This window comes from Acanthochromis polyacanthus, chromosome 17 (assembly GCF_021347895.1).
Source record: "Acanthochromis polyacanthus isolate Apoly-LR-REF ecotype Palm Island chromosome 17, KAUST_Apoly_ChrSc, whole genome shotgun sequence".
In the NCBI taxonomy this organism is placed as follows: Eukaryota; Metazoa; Chordata; class Actinopteri; family Pomacentridae; genus Acanthochromis; species Acanthochromis polyacanthus.
The window spans coordinates 16589353-16603707 of NC_067129.1; the positions used below are offsets into that span (position 1 = coordinate 16589353).

Consider the following 14355-nt stretch of genomic DNA (forward strand, 5'->3'; position numbering starts at 1 on the left):
TGGGATCATCTCAAGAATAGCGTTAGGGGGATGCCCACAGCTGGGTGGTGAGTTTTAGGTAGATCACATTCCAATAACTGTCTAACCCTCAGTTATTCTGACAATGATTTATTTGGTCAGTTCCATTACACTTGTTGGATTTCAGTGAAATGTGCCTATACTTTACTTAAACTTCCTCATAGGATATTTCTTAACCTTTGCATTCAGCTAGACCAAACGTGAGACATTTACAGATGTATTCAAGACTTTAGTCAAAGCACAACCATTTAAAATAAAGTATTTTATTACGGTACATGTGGTGATACATGTCAATTTTCTGTTAAAGGAAACTGTTAATACATTCAGAGAAGGAAAGAATAAACATGAACTATATGTTCTCCCCTCAGTAAAATAAAACAAATTAAATTACCCAACACAAATCTTGCAGATGAATTCAGATTAGTAAAAAAACATCTTACAAGTAACAGTATAAAGTGTCCATTAGCTTTAGTCCCAGGTTTTTCTGAAGGACTTTTTTTCTTTTTGAAAAACATCTCTCTTCACACTCTGGGTTGGTCTGGCAGATCCTCGAGAAGTGCACTATTTTTTCTGTAGATGTAGGCATTGGGATCATCATCCAGCTTCACCAGCTCAGCCAGTGACGACACGCAGGGATCGGGATCGACGAGCATAGACGGCAGGCGGGAGGACTTGCGCTCGATGCGGCAGGATCGGCGTACCGGTGTCAGGAACTTCAGATCTTTGATGTTGCTCTTTCTTCTCGACGTACTTGTGCTGACCTCGTCTTCAATTGTCTTTTTGACACTACAGGAGATAATTCAAGAAGAAAACCTTAAGTGTCATTAGTGAAAAGTTATTCATGGTTTAATAATGAAATACCTGAATGGACGGAGTAAAAACAATTACACTAATGCAAATGAAAGGGGCTGGCCTCACCTTTGCAGGTATGGAGTGGTCTTCACGCTGTACTTTATCACTGAAGCATCCACCCTCTGCGGTGTTAGCTCTATCACATCATCATCACTTTCTACTTCCTCAGCATCCTCTGTGTCCACCTTCTGGTCATCACATTCTTCTACTTCATCCTTTACTTGCTCACCAACATCCTCAGGTATTTCATTCTTCAGTTCCTCTTTTTCACTTTCTTCTGGTTTGCTGCTGTCTATTTCAACATCACTGCAGTCCTCCTTCACCTGTGAGATTTCTAATAGAAAAAGACAAATTTGTGTAAATGGAAGCACTTAGAGTAATTCTATTTAAGAAGTGACCTAATACTACTGGATTTACCAAATGTAACACTTAACAAAACAGACAGAATTACCATCACTGCATCTATATGGTGTTGCCATGGCTTCCAAGGCATCACAGAGGTTCACAACAATCTGTCAAAATGATAAAGAAGAAATCTAGTTTATTTTTGTGGAAGGTCATATTTTCATTCAGCAACATAGACACTGCCAGTCTGCTTACATCATCCACTCTGTCCTGTGAGTCAACAGGCAGATCTGCATCAGAGTTTTCAAGCAGGTCCAAGGTGGTGTTCATTATGATCGGAGTTTGGCCGTGAACTGTTGGCGCCGCTCCCTGGGTGTCATCACAGTGAGAAGCAGCAGAGTTGAGGTTGTGCGTTTCCAGACTGGGTTCAGGTTCAGGCCGTGCAGCAGGCTGAGGCTCAACCCGAGACTGATGAGCTTCAGGTCTTGCAGAAACTTTGGTTTTTGGGGGTGCTGCTGTTGTTGTCATAGCTGGTCTTTTTAAAGTTTTACCTTTGGAAGCCAGCCACTCAGCTAGTTTCGCTCTGCAGAGGGAACAGAAACATTCTGAATACTTCTGACATACAGTCAAATCAAGGCTAAAAATCAAATACATAACAGAAAAAACACTTACTTCCTCTCTTCAGCTGTCTCCATGGTGACTCTGTACTGGCTGAGGGTGCTTGAGACAGGAGGTTTGCTGACCTGCTTGTCGGTCACTGGAATCTTTGGCTTTAAATTCTGAGTCCCACTTGCCTTAGTGGGAGCTGCAGTAGTGTTTCTGGTGCTGGCAGACGTTAGTGTTGCTGGGATGGTTCTGGTAGGAGGGCGAGCAGAACAGAAACCCGCAGGACGGCAGCTGTTGGTGCCAGGCTTGGACACCTGAGCAGGTCTTTCAGAAACTGACTTGGACCTTGATGGCGCAGGTTTTTGTGTGCCCCGCCCAGGCATCTCAGAGGCAGATTTGGACCTGCATTTAGCTATGTTCTGACTGCCCATCTTGGGTGCTGATGGTTTGGGATCTACTGCGCCTACAGATGCACTCGTCTTCCAAATAGAGCCAATTTTTGACTGGATAATCTTGCCCTTGTACATGCCTGGAGCAGGTTTTGATGACTGAACAGTTGAGGGTTTTGGAGCTTCTGTGACCATTTTTTTGTGCTTCACAGTCTCTGCTTTCCCATCTCTTTGCACAATCTTCACCTTCTTCAGAGCCTCGGCAGACGTCGACTTTGCGCCAGCCTGTTTAGGCTTGGCTTTAAAAAGATCATTTTTTGCCACGGTCTCTTCCTTTTCATTGTTTTTCAGCTGGAGTGGAGCAGCAGACGTTCCGTCTTTTCTGATAAATGATTTAGGTCCATGTGCAGGCTGGGTGTTTTCCTTGTTTCCCTATTGTAATTAAAACAGGATTAGGTCGACTGATTTTAGGCTGGAAAAATGTTTTTAAGAGTCAGAATTGGACGCAGCAAGGCAACCATTTCATGTGCAGTTCATAAATATTAACTTACTTTTCTGTTGGTGTGGTTTCGCCTTGAAACTGCGACGTTGTCCATCGTGAAGGTTCGCAACCGGTTAAATTAGTGAAGATTTCTGAAATATCAACAAAAAAAGCATGCTTAAAAAATAAAAACGTTCACACTCCGTCACAACACACTCAAAACTGTATATTCAGTCCACTAAGCTTAGGTTGATTGCATGTGCGTATATGCAACGTTAACGATGCTTATAAAAACATCGTTGTAGGCATCATTAGAATAGCACTAACAGCCTATAATAAGCTCGTTGACGCGAGGGGTGGAAGCGAAAAAACGTTAATGTTAGACGACGGAACATTAACCGTTAGTCTGCTCCACTGAGATGTCTACAAAATGTTGAAGTGAAGTTAACAACAGACTTACATTGTGGTGGTCTTTCGTCGTAATATGAGAAAGCTCCTCCGGAGCAGCGCAAATCTGCAGCAAAACACGTCGCTGACTGTGGACCTTGAGGAAAAACTATTCGGTTTGACTTGGCGCCGTTGCACAGCAATTGGATGCGCTAGTATCGCGAGAGAACAAAACCGACCAATAGCATGTCTCCAAGCTGTCAACGAGACTTGGAAAAAGAATGGCCTCATTCTGTCATCACGCAAGTTTTCCTCGCTTCTGTTTGAATGTTTAAACCCAAATAGGATTCCTGTATTACCGGATCAGACACACAGCTACACGCCCAATGCAACCGCCTTTGGAAAAAACGGCGAATTCGTGACAGTCAAACAGCAGAGACCTCCACTTGTTTATATAACACATATTTACATTTTGTTGCTATGTCAGAATGTACTTATAAAGTCCATATAAATGCAAACCTACTTTGCCTTGTATGTCAGCTATTAGCACAGCGATCTTTAACTGAATCTTTATTACAATTTCAAAACTTTCACCACAAGAGGAAAATGTTCTTGTCAAAATAATAATAATAGATATGTCACATTTAAAATATGAATTCCACTTAATAAAAAAACACGAAGAAAGTTTTGGAATATGTCCCGGCATGTTTTCCACCTTAAGACTTTGAAAAGACCGCTGAGGATTATGGGACAGAAACGAACCGCGCGCTCCTTTCATAAACCATATGCTCTAAACTGTCAAATTAGGGAGCGAGGTTCTTCAAAATAAAATCCCAATCATAAACAAAAGCCACGCACAAGATTGTTTGTCTGTGGCCTTAAAGAACAAGTGTAGTAAGTATAATTACAAATAAAATCCTGCATTTATAATTCAACTTACGTGGAAGGACAAAATGCATTCAAAGTATCAAAATAAACGCACTGTTATTACTCTACGCTCTCTGAGTGCTTTTCTATTTACTGATAAAGCAACATACTAGAAGCACACTGTAGAGTTGCAGCTGTTTGAGGAGCTAGTTTTAATTATTGTTATTATTATTTATTAATGTATTTAAAGTTAGATAGGTTAAATAGTTTCCAGGTTACACAGATGCAGGCCCTTCCAAAACAACATAAGTCTGAAACATTTTGAAAGCATTTTCAAACTACTCATAGTTGTTTGCGACAACAGGTCTCACAGTTTTGTTGTAACTTTCTACATGTAAAAATGTTTAGAAAACACAAATCAAGTCCTCCTTACCAGACTTACTACATGTTTTCTATTATAAAATGTATAAAGTCTTAAGTTGAAATTGAACTAGTAGCTGAAAGTGTCAAATAAATGTCAAATACATGTGAGGTACAAACAACAATATTTATCTCCAAAATGTTGCCAGATTGAAGTTAAAGTTGGTTTTAAAATAGTACAAATCCCTCAAATTGTAATCAAGCACAAACTCAAAAAATGTACTTTAAAGGTCAACAGTTGAGCTATTAGTTCACTGTTACATTAATCAGCAATTGTAATGATCGCTTGATTCAATTCAGCTCCATTCCACTTTATTTATATCGCACTAATTCACAGCTTATGTCGTCTTAATGCACTTCTCTTCAGTTTGAGTAAATTTTGAAGAAAAAAATGTCACAATTTTCTGATTCCAGCATCTTAATTTTGGCGGTAAGTTGAATATATTTGGGTCGTGGACAACGTAAGACATTTGAGGACAGTATCTTGTGCTTTGAGAGTCAATGATTTTAATAACCAAACAACTCATCGATATCCCAACATCAATATCATTTTCTTAATAATATCCCATTAAGAAAATGACTGGGATATTAACTAATAATGAGAATAACTAGTTGCTAATAACTAGTAGTGAATGTAACTTTGTGATGCCACGCTACCGTTGATCTTCTTGTGCTGTCTGACAACATTTCATGTTAATGTTTCTGACTTTAGAATCAGATTCAGAAAACTTTATTTGTCCCCCAGGGAGCAATTAAAAGGCACGTAGAACATGTAGTGCAACAATGATATAATAAAGAAATAGAGATAAATATATATACAAATCTAGAGCAAGTGATTAAAAAATAAAAGGGAAAAGAAAGAAAAGAAAAGACAAAAAACACAAATTAATAACATGCTAGTGCAAATATGAATGAAAAAGTAGGTGCAATATGGCAATGGGGTAGATACAAGACTATAGCCTAACATAGTCTATTTGTCGTTAGCGTATGAAGTGGAGGCATAGATTTTTAAAAAAATGAACAAAGACGATTCATTTTATTTTGAAAGGAAACCTCGGGCGTTGTGTCGTTGTCATTAGCTTGGCAGCTGGCGTTAGCGGTTGTCTTTGCTCTCCGCATAACAAGCTGACGGTAAAACACCGAGTTTATGATAAAAACTTAAAATGCAGAGTCAGTGCGCTGCGCCAAACTGTCCCAGCGGAAAATCTGAGGTTCAGCCGCTTTTCCGGTTTCCACGTGATCCCGAAAGGTAACTGATGCTAGCAGCAATGCTAAAGCTAAGACAAACAGTAGCTAGTAAGAGACTACAGTTTGCAGATGAAAATGCAACAAGACTGCATGTTTTACAGCTAATTATGACTGAACGTTCAGTGCAATATGTAATACTTAAACTGTGCTCCGCCCTTTTTTGAAAAGAAGGTTGCTATTTACCTTCATTCAAAACTTTGACAGGATCGCGTGTCCTAGTGTTTTGCAAAACGTCTGCCAAAACCTGTCTTCCCTGTCTACTTGTACAGCTGGGCTTTATACAAGTCTAACCGTCATGAAAAAATCCTGTCTTTTGCGAGCACACTTATGTCTCTGCTTTATTTGATCTGCTCTGTGCGCTAAGCTACAACCAATCCAGTTGTTTATAGCAATTTAAAAAATAGCTTTAAAGAACCAGTTCGACTCATAAAATGCAGTTTTACAAGGGTGGCAAACTCATTTTAGCTCGGGAGCCCAATCTGATTTCCAGTGGACCCAGTAATATCATAACATAACCTATAAATAACCACAAATCCAACTTTTTCCTTTTGTTTTAGTCCAAACAAAGTATGTTCTGAAAATGCTCACATTAAATAAACGATCTTTTTACAGAACATTATGAACAGCCTGAAATTTCTTAAGAAAAATACTTGAAATTTCAACAATATTAAGCCTCAGCTTATCATTTGTGTATCACAACTTACAGATCACAGAGTATCTACAAAGCCACAAAACATTTAGTGGCAGGTATCTGGAACTGAACAATATAGTATTTTACAACTTGTCAAGATCTAGAAATTATTTTAGCAGTGGTAGTAATCCTGACACTCCACACCACACAAACTAAAGTGGGAACTGTTAAAGAGGAAAATTAAATTGTCCCCTAATCTTGTAAATGTAAAACATTTATACATAAAAAATGCATTAAAGTTGTAGCAGTGCATCAACAACAGGGTTCAACTAAACTAAACCAAACTCAGTCATACTGATGCTGCTGACTGACATTACATTACACAGTGTTCAGTGTCTTTACATAGTTTCACAAGCAGTCATTTTCACCTCTGTAATTTTTACACTTTGCAAAGTCATCCCACGGGCCGGATTGGACCCTCTGGTGAGCCGGTTTTGGCCCGCTGGCCGAACGTTTGACACCCCTGCTCTATGTATTTGCATGTTCTGACTGTTTGCTCCAGATAGAAACAGCTCTAGAGGTACTTAAACAGTGTGCGACTTTTTGGCAGAACATCACTGTTACTCGTAGACTGAATGTTAGTAATGACTTTATGGTATCTAACTTATAGTAGATAGGTATAATGAAGGACGAGCTCCAACATGTTCATCAGACAAGAATCTTCTACATTGTTCTTTAAAAAGACAGGTCCATAACCATTCGTTTGTAAATGCCAGTTCTGGAAACCAGAGTGCGTCACTGTCTGTGGACACTTGGCTGCTTGGGTGACTTCTGTTAAAAGCTCCTGTATTTATTGATCATTTGCAATTTGTGTTAAAAGCTTCTGTTTGTGAGTCAGACTCTTTTCACTACTAATCCATTAGAACTGCTGTGGTCAGATTGTGTGTGTGTGTGTGTGTGTGTTCTTGTACTTGCTACATTGTGAGTACCATTTTCTGCATTTAACTATCAAAGTGAGGACATTTTTACAAAGTGAGGACATTTTGGCCGGTCCTCACTTTGAAACAGCCGTGCTATTTCATTAATTCTTCTTGTTATGGTGCTCGCCGAAAGGGGGATGTTTTCGACCTTTTTTACTGCAGCCTCTCTGAAAAGTTCGCTGCAAATGTCCTTTGTAGCAGGCAAAATCAATTCTTTCCCAATAGTAAAGGGCTTCTTAGCTTTAGCAATGCGGTCCGCGACTAGGAATGATGCTTATAGCGCCGACACATTTGTTGAAGTAGTGGCCTTCAGTAATTACCTCCGCCAAGGAGGTTATGTGACACCCGGCGTTTGTGTGTCTGTCTGTCTGTCTGTCTGTCTGTTAGCAAGATAACTCAAAAACGCCTGGGCAGATTCACATGAAATTTTGAGGGGATGTAGACCATGGTAAGAGGAAGAGCTGATTTAATTTTGGTGGCAATCCGGAAAGGATCCTGGATTCTGGATCACTTTGAATTTTTAGTATGTTTTAGTATGTGGTTCAAAATATGACAAAAAAACATCATAGGTTAGTATGTCGTCCTACAAATTGGAGCAAGGTGTCCAGATAGCTCAACTGGTTAAGAAGGTGATTCGTAAACAGAACTGTCAGAGACGCAGGTTCGATTCCAACTCATGATCCTTTACTGCATGGGTTTCCTGTTTTCCTCTCTATCCTTGGCGGAGGTCTGCACTCTCTTGAGTGCTTTTCTAGTTGTTTCTGTCCTTCTTATTCCCGTTTTTTTTCTTTCAAAATAATATAAGGGCTTTTCTTTCAATGCTGGGTGTTTTGTCTCCATGTGGCGGCACAGTTTTGATGGTTTTATGGCTTCATTAGCAAGTCTGTCACCGCATATTACACAGAGTGGGTGTGGGGCTTGTGAATCACCTGTTGCAATGAACCCGTAACTCGGGTAGGAATCTTTGTATTTTCTTTTAAATGCAGCTTTCTTTTTGAAGGCGATCTGTGACCCTTCTGCTGTCGCATCGTTGTCTCGTTTACCCTTTCCAAAGAAACTCTCCAGTGAACCCTGTTTCTGGCTCATTTTGCGAGGGCTAGCTTGCATTGCTGATGCAGGATAAATATGCGCCAAAGAGTCAAGCGCGGAAGTTAGGCGAGGGCGGAAGTGGTTATCTTTCAAAATATGACACCCGGAAGCAAAAACATATTTTTATATATAATAATCACGATTATTCATCCTTTGCGGCCCAGTACAAAATGATCCACGGACCGGTGGTAGGGAACCCTGCGCTAGATGGTCCAATCTGGCCCGTGGGATGACTTTGTAAAGAGTAAAAATTACAGAGAAGATATTGACTGCAAATTGTAAATTTGTTCAACTGTAAATTTAAAATAATTCTTAGACCATGATAAATTGTTTTGATCATAAAGTAAAATACTAGATTTGTCATTGTTCTTTTGTTGTTTTGCACCTCGTTTTTGTAATATTTTGTCCTGTTTTTTGTCTTGTTTTTTGTGTGACTTTTATTGTTTTGTTTCTCGTTTTTGTCGTTTTGTGTTTCCTTTTTGTCTCGCTTGTGCTTTTGTCTTATTTTTGTAATTTTGTGTTTCACTTTATTTGTTGTTTTATGTTTCGTTTTTGTCGTTTTCTGTTTTTGTCTTGCTTGTCCCGTTTGTCCATTTTTTTGTTGCTTTGTGTTTCATTTTTGTAATATTTTTCTCTTGTTTTTGTTGTTTTCTGTAATTTTTTGTCTGACTTTTAATCATAAAGTAAAACAGTAAATCATTCAATTCCAGATACCTGTGACTACATGCTTTGTTCCTTTATAGATAAACTATAATCTGGAAGTTGTAATACACAAATGATGCACTGAGGCATAATGTTTTTTAAATTGAACTTATTTTTCTTAAAAAAATTTCAGGTTCATGATGTTTTGTTTAAAAAAAAGGTAATTCCTTAAATGTGCACATTTTCAGAATGTTTTTTTTGTTGCACTACAACAAAGGAAAAAAATGGAGTTGTGGAAATTTATAAGTTATCATGCTCTGATTTTACTGGTCTGGAACACTTAATATGAAATTGGGCTGAATGTGGGCCCTGAACTGAAATGAGTTTGACCCCGCTGCTGTACAGGATTATTTTACACATTTCACACTTTTAATAGTTTTTCAGTGTTTTTGTCACCACACTGCACTTTCAGTGTTACAGGCATTTCAATATCAGCAAATGTACACTACTTTGTTGAAGTGATAAACAGTGAACAACAGCTGAATCTCAAAGCCAAAAACTAAAAGTTGTTTTCCTTTCAGGTCCAAGAAGTGGGTTGAAAAATGCCAAAGACAAGAGCTCATAGACAAACCAACAGAGCAGCTGTACAGATACTACAGACTTTGTGGAAAACATTTTGAAACATCATTGATTGATGCTGTAAGTAATGTTCAGATTTTTAGTTTGTACCATTTAGGACCAATTTGAAGAGGATGATGTGAGCCCAGACTAAGCTTTATGTAAAATGAATAAGGACTTAATTCAGTCCTGCTTGTTATTTCCCCAACTATTGTATAGCACATTGTGTAGGGCCTAGTTAATACATGTATGTTATGTAGGCTTTAATCAAATTACACATTGGTCATGTTTCTATTGGGTCATCTGTTTGGTTACAGGAATGTCAGAGTACCGTGTTGAAGGATGATGCCATACCAACCATTTTTGATGTGCCAAACAAACCTCAAAGTGGACAGATGAAGCGCGGTAAAGAGCCGGTGGGTGAAGCAAATCAAGACTCTTTTAAATCAGGGGTGGCAACGTTCGCAAATTTTCATAAACGAGTACGCTTAGATTTTACTGTTGGTGCTTGTTTTTGCTGTATGGCATTGCCATAAACTTGATGTGACAAGCTGCTAAAAACAAATGAGAAAAAAGTGTGTGGGGGGGGGATTAAAAACATATTAGATATATTGCCAACACAGAAAGTGTAAAACTGTCTAATCTGTTCTGTGGCTTACAGAGTGGGTGCTGCTATGGACCATTGAAAAGCAGACTGAAACAAATGCATGAAAGTTACTGCAGTGGCTTACAGTTAAAGTGTGTATGTGTCAGTGAGAAACAAAATGGAGAAGAGTAATAAATCCAATGTGTTGTTATAAAGAAAAAATGATAAATTGAAGGCTTTACCTCATATACAGTAAAAATTAAGTATTAATCACAGATTCAATGTATTTCACTTTTACTCCGCCAAGGAACGCGGCAGAGTTATGTGACGATCGGCGTACGTTTGTCTGTCCATCTGTTATTACGTCTGTGCGCAACATTAGTCAAAAGTGGAATAACGGATTTGGATGAAATTTTCAGGAAAGTGATACAAGGACCAACAGATTAGATTCAGGCAGTGATGCAGCTTATAGTCTGAATCCACAGATTTGATAAGATTTCTGTATCATTGGGAGATAGCAACATGCCGTCACTGGAACTAAGACAAGAAGTGAACACCTGCTGACGATCACATGACTGCAATCCTACTACAAATCAACTGTTGTGGACTTATCGGGACTTATCTGTCCGACACTAAAAAATGAGGTTCTAGTTTCAGTCCACAGTGTAACAGTATTTATGCATACTGTTTCTTTAAAAAATTTGGTAATAGTTGTTTGTACATCTGGTACATTTGGTAGCTTGGCATACTTAAATTTCCAAAGGATAAATAGTGTACCCTAAATTTGAAATAAAAAGATATTTCCTCTTAATTATGAGGGTGAAAGTCATAATTTTGTGATAGAAGTCTTTTTTTTTTAGAATGAAATGTTCTTCTGTACAAAATCAGATTGCAAGAAAGTTCCCTACCCAAACTCAGAAAAAAAACAGAATGTATCCTGTTAACCACATATGCATGCGGTATGTATTAAAATGGTTAATGTGACCTAATTTGAAATGGTAGTAAATAACGCGTATCATTTTTGTGTAATCACATTAAATTTACTTCCTCATTTTTGTAGATCAAAGAAAGTGAAGTGGAGAGTAAAGGGAGGAAAAGTAAGTAGAAACACACACATATCTATTACGGTACTTGGCAGTGTAAAAAGAATCCCACAGCCACATTTATCACAAGATGAATCATTTATTGAGGGTCTGTCTTACAAGTGTTTCTTTTTCAGAAGTCAAAAAGTCTCAAGCAGAGACAGCTAAAGAAGATGTCCAGACAGTGTCAGAGCAGGAAGAATACAAAGAGTATCTCAATTCATTATTTGAAGTTCTTCTGCTGTTGGGAGAACAAAGCATTCCTCCTCCAGGGCCTGCTCATAATAAAGAAGAAGGTCTCGGGTCAAGCAACTTTCAGGCATTGCTAGAATATCGCATGAACTGTGGAGATGAAGTCCTGAAGAAGAGGTACGATGTGAATAAGGAGTGCTGCTCCTCTGAGCAGCTCAATCAGCTGATTGAGGTATGTGAAAAATACATCCGCAGTAAACTGGTGGAGGAAGTTAAACAAAACAGCTTCTTCTCATTACTTACTGAGGATCTGGTGAAGATCTCTGGAGGATGGTTCCTCCCTGTCTTTCTCCGGTACGTGGACCAGTCTAACTGCCAGCAGGAGAGGTTTATCGGGTTCTTGAGCTTTGAAGGACATGGAGACGCCCTGGCAGAGAGGCTGCTGTCTGAAATGACTGACAGATGGGGTTTAGATATGGAACAGTGTAGAGGTCAAGCCCACTCCTGCTCTGCAACACATTTTAGTCAAATTAAAGCATTTGCTTACAAACTGATAGAGAAGTATCCGAGGGCAGTGCTTACACTGAGAGCTACTCAAACCTTGAACGTGTCTTTGGCCAACAGTATGTCTTTGTCAGGAGTTCAGCTTGTCATGTCCACCCTTAAGAAGATCGAGTCTTTCTTCAGTCAGTCCTCTTTGCTGCAGCAGGAGCTTGAGCATGCCATTTCGATTTTCTACCCGGACAAACAAGAGAAAGCCAATGAACTGACGGAGGTCTGTAGGACCGGCTGGACCAAGAGAGACGATGCATTTGACTTGGCAGTGGACATCTTAGAGGCACTGCTGCTCTGTGTGGACAGCGTGCATGACAACGAGGACATGAGGTGGAACGATCAAGTCACACACGATGCCTTAGAAATTTCAAAAGCTCTGGCAGATTTTGAGTTCATCATGGCGTTGATTGTGCTCAAGAATGTTATGACGCTTACCCGGGCCTTTGGGAAGAATGTACAAGGGAACGCAACAGATGCTCATTTTGCTGCAGCAAGTTTGAAATCTGTATTGCACTCCCTGAAGGAAGTGTCTGACAACATCGACGTGTATCACGAGTTCTGGAGCGATGAGGCTGTAAATCTCGCCACCGCCATGGAGGTCCCAGTTAAGGTTCCTCGGTCGTTCTTGAGGAAGCATCAGGCAGAATCTGGAGTCGTTCGGCTGGAGAACTACTACAAGGATCACCTGTCTGTTCCTGTAGTGAACCACATCTTCAGAGAAATGAATGAGGTCTTCAGTGAGGATCACCTGAAGACTCTGAGATGTCTGTCTCTGGTCCCTGCTGTCATAGAGCAGCACAAATCCACAGAACCTGAAGAGGAAAGCGTGCAGATGTTTAACAATGACATCCCAAATGCAGGCACCCTCTCTGCCGAGCTGCACTGTTGGTGGGTTAAATGGAGCAAAAAGGGGAAAGGCGAGACATTTCCATCCAGCCTCCATGAAACACTGCAGCTGGCTGACGTGAAGTTCTTCCCCAACATGCTGGCCGTGCTGAGACTGATCGGCGTCTTGCCTACCTTGGCTCTGCAGGACAGCTGTGACGCGGCATACAGACGCTTCAGGATGTACATAGAGAACACGCCTGATGTATTTAAATCAAAAAGCCTCGCTGTTCTGAACATGAACTATGATGTTGGGTTTGAGCTGGATTCACTGGTTGAGCTCTACATGAAGACATACCCTGACAGAGAGGAGGAGTCTTAGTTGTTACTTGCTGTTTGGGCCTCTGCACTGATGAGGTGTTTCTTAGTTTCTAGCCCTCAATGTAAAGTAGAATCTTTTGTAGGCTGTTTTGTTTTTGGTGTTAAAATGTAGAAATGCTGTTATTACAGACATGTCTGAACTGTTCGTTACCCCTCCACTCACTCCAGTAGTCACTTCTCATGATGTTTATGGTGTTCAAAATATGTGACATGAATGAATGAACTCCTTACTGGAGATCCCAGAAGTCTTGCGACCTTGTTCTGTTCCACCTTGGTGTTGTGGTAAAATGTGAGCTCCTGAAACTGTTTTTTTTTACTGTCACCCATAAATCTGCTGACTTTTAACAAGAAAGTTCGGAGGGCCAGCTATAAATCCCAGTCTGAATGTGTAAATAAAGAGAATCTTTGAATTGTTACATTTTGTGGTCCTTATTCTGTAGTTTAATGGATATTTTTTAAGCTTTTACAACACAACTCCAAATGGTCATCCAGAAGTGTTGGTATTTTTTTTATATAAGTAGGAATAAAATGTGGCTTTTATAAGTGGAGATCAGGAGAAAGTAATTTGAGGCCCAGGCATAGTAGCTCCACTCGCACATCCTCTATGAACAGTCTATACTTGTGACCAAAGAGCTGAGTCACTGTCTGTCCTAAGGCTCAAATTTCCACTATAGTGTTTGGTGTTAATGAAATCTGATATGATTGAGGACCAACTCCCCTACCTACAGTATTAGATGCGATTGGCATGTCTCCTCCACTATATATATATCAAATTTGGCTGCAAATTTGTGAGTTCTTGAAGTGTGTCTTTGTTGCTGTTGCCTATGTTTAAGAGGAGGGCCTGTAGAGTGCTGACCCTTTCACTCCTGTGTATTAGGGAGCTGTTATCATCTGTTGTTTTGCCTCCAGAGCTACAGAGTATGTGCTTACTACTGAGGTTTTAAAACACATTTTTGTGATTGTAATGCATTAGGCTTCTTTAGGACAGTAAAACCATGACATGATCCAGCAGAATTATTTTTGTTGTTGTGTGAATTAAAGTTGTGCCACTGTAATATTTTAAATCACCACAGCAAAAAGAAAGAAAAGCACCACTGTGATTAGAAACAAAGATAGTTGTTGTGTATCTGCTGTAGGCGTGGTTCTACATGTTTTTCAGTA

At 39.6% G+C, this 14355-nt stretch overlaps 2 protein-coding genes across 2 annotated transcripts; one reads left to right on the forward strand and one right to left on the reverse strand.

Annotated features, from left to right (window-relative positions):
* Positions 1–265: 265 nt before the first annotated feature.
* Positions 266–3290, reverse strand: si:ch211-266i6.3 (cytoskeleton-associated protein 2). The gene is made up of 7 exons (XM_022194921.2): positions 3152–3290; positions 2762–2843; positions 1888–2642; positions 1471–1798; positions 1322–1382; positions 937–1204; positions 266–804 (listed from the first exon to the last, which is right to left on the reverse strand). Exons 2-7 carry the CDS (start codon positions 2804–2806, stop codon positions 540–542), a joined length of 1722 nt encoding a protein of 573 aa, XP_022050613.1. The 5' UTR covers positions 2807–2843; positions 3152–3290; the 3' UTR covers positions 266–539.
* Positions 3291–5412: 2122 nt separating this feature from the next.
* On the forward strand, positions 5413–13610 carry thap12a (THAP domain containing 12a). Its single transcript, XM_022194941.2, has 5 exons — positions 5413–5614; positions 9537–9654; positions 9891–9989; positions 11220–11256; positions 11379–13610. Exons 1-5 carry the CDS (start codon positions 5529–5531, stop codon positions 13193–13195), a joined length of 2157 nt encoding a protein of 718 aa, XP_022050633.2. The 5' UTR covers positions 5413–5528; the 3' UTR covers positions 13196–13610.
* The last annotated feature ends 745 nt before the right edge of the window (positions 13611–14355 follow it).

Coding starts and splice junctions, on each gene's coding strand:
- si:ch211-266i6.3 (XM_022194921.2), bottom strand. CDS start 2,806: ATGGACAACGTCGCAGTTTCAAGGCGAAACCACACCAACAGAAAA. Junction 1,799..1,887: donor GAGACAGCTGAAGAGAGGAA/GTAAGTGTTTTT, acceptor TTCCCTCTGCAG/AGCGAAACTAGCTGAGTGGC. Junction 1,383..1,470: donor CACAGGACAGAGTGGATGAT/GTAAGCAGACTG, acceptor TCATTTTGACAG/ATTGTTGTGAACCTCTGTGA.
- thap12a (XM_022194941.2), top strand. CDS start 5,529: ATGCAGAGTCAGTGCGCTGCGCCAAACTGTCCCAGCGGAAAATCTGAG. Junction 9,655..9,890: donor AAACATCATTGATTGATGCT/GTAAGTAATGTT, acceptor GTTTGGTTACAG/GAATGTCAGAGTACCGTGTT. Junction 11,257..11,378: donor GGAGAGTAAAGGGAGGAAAA/GTAAGTAGAAAC, acceptor TTTCTTTTTCAG/AAGTCAAAAAGTCTCAAGCA.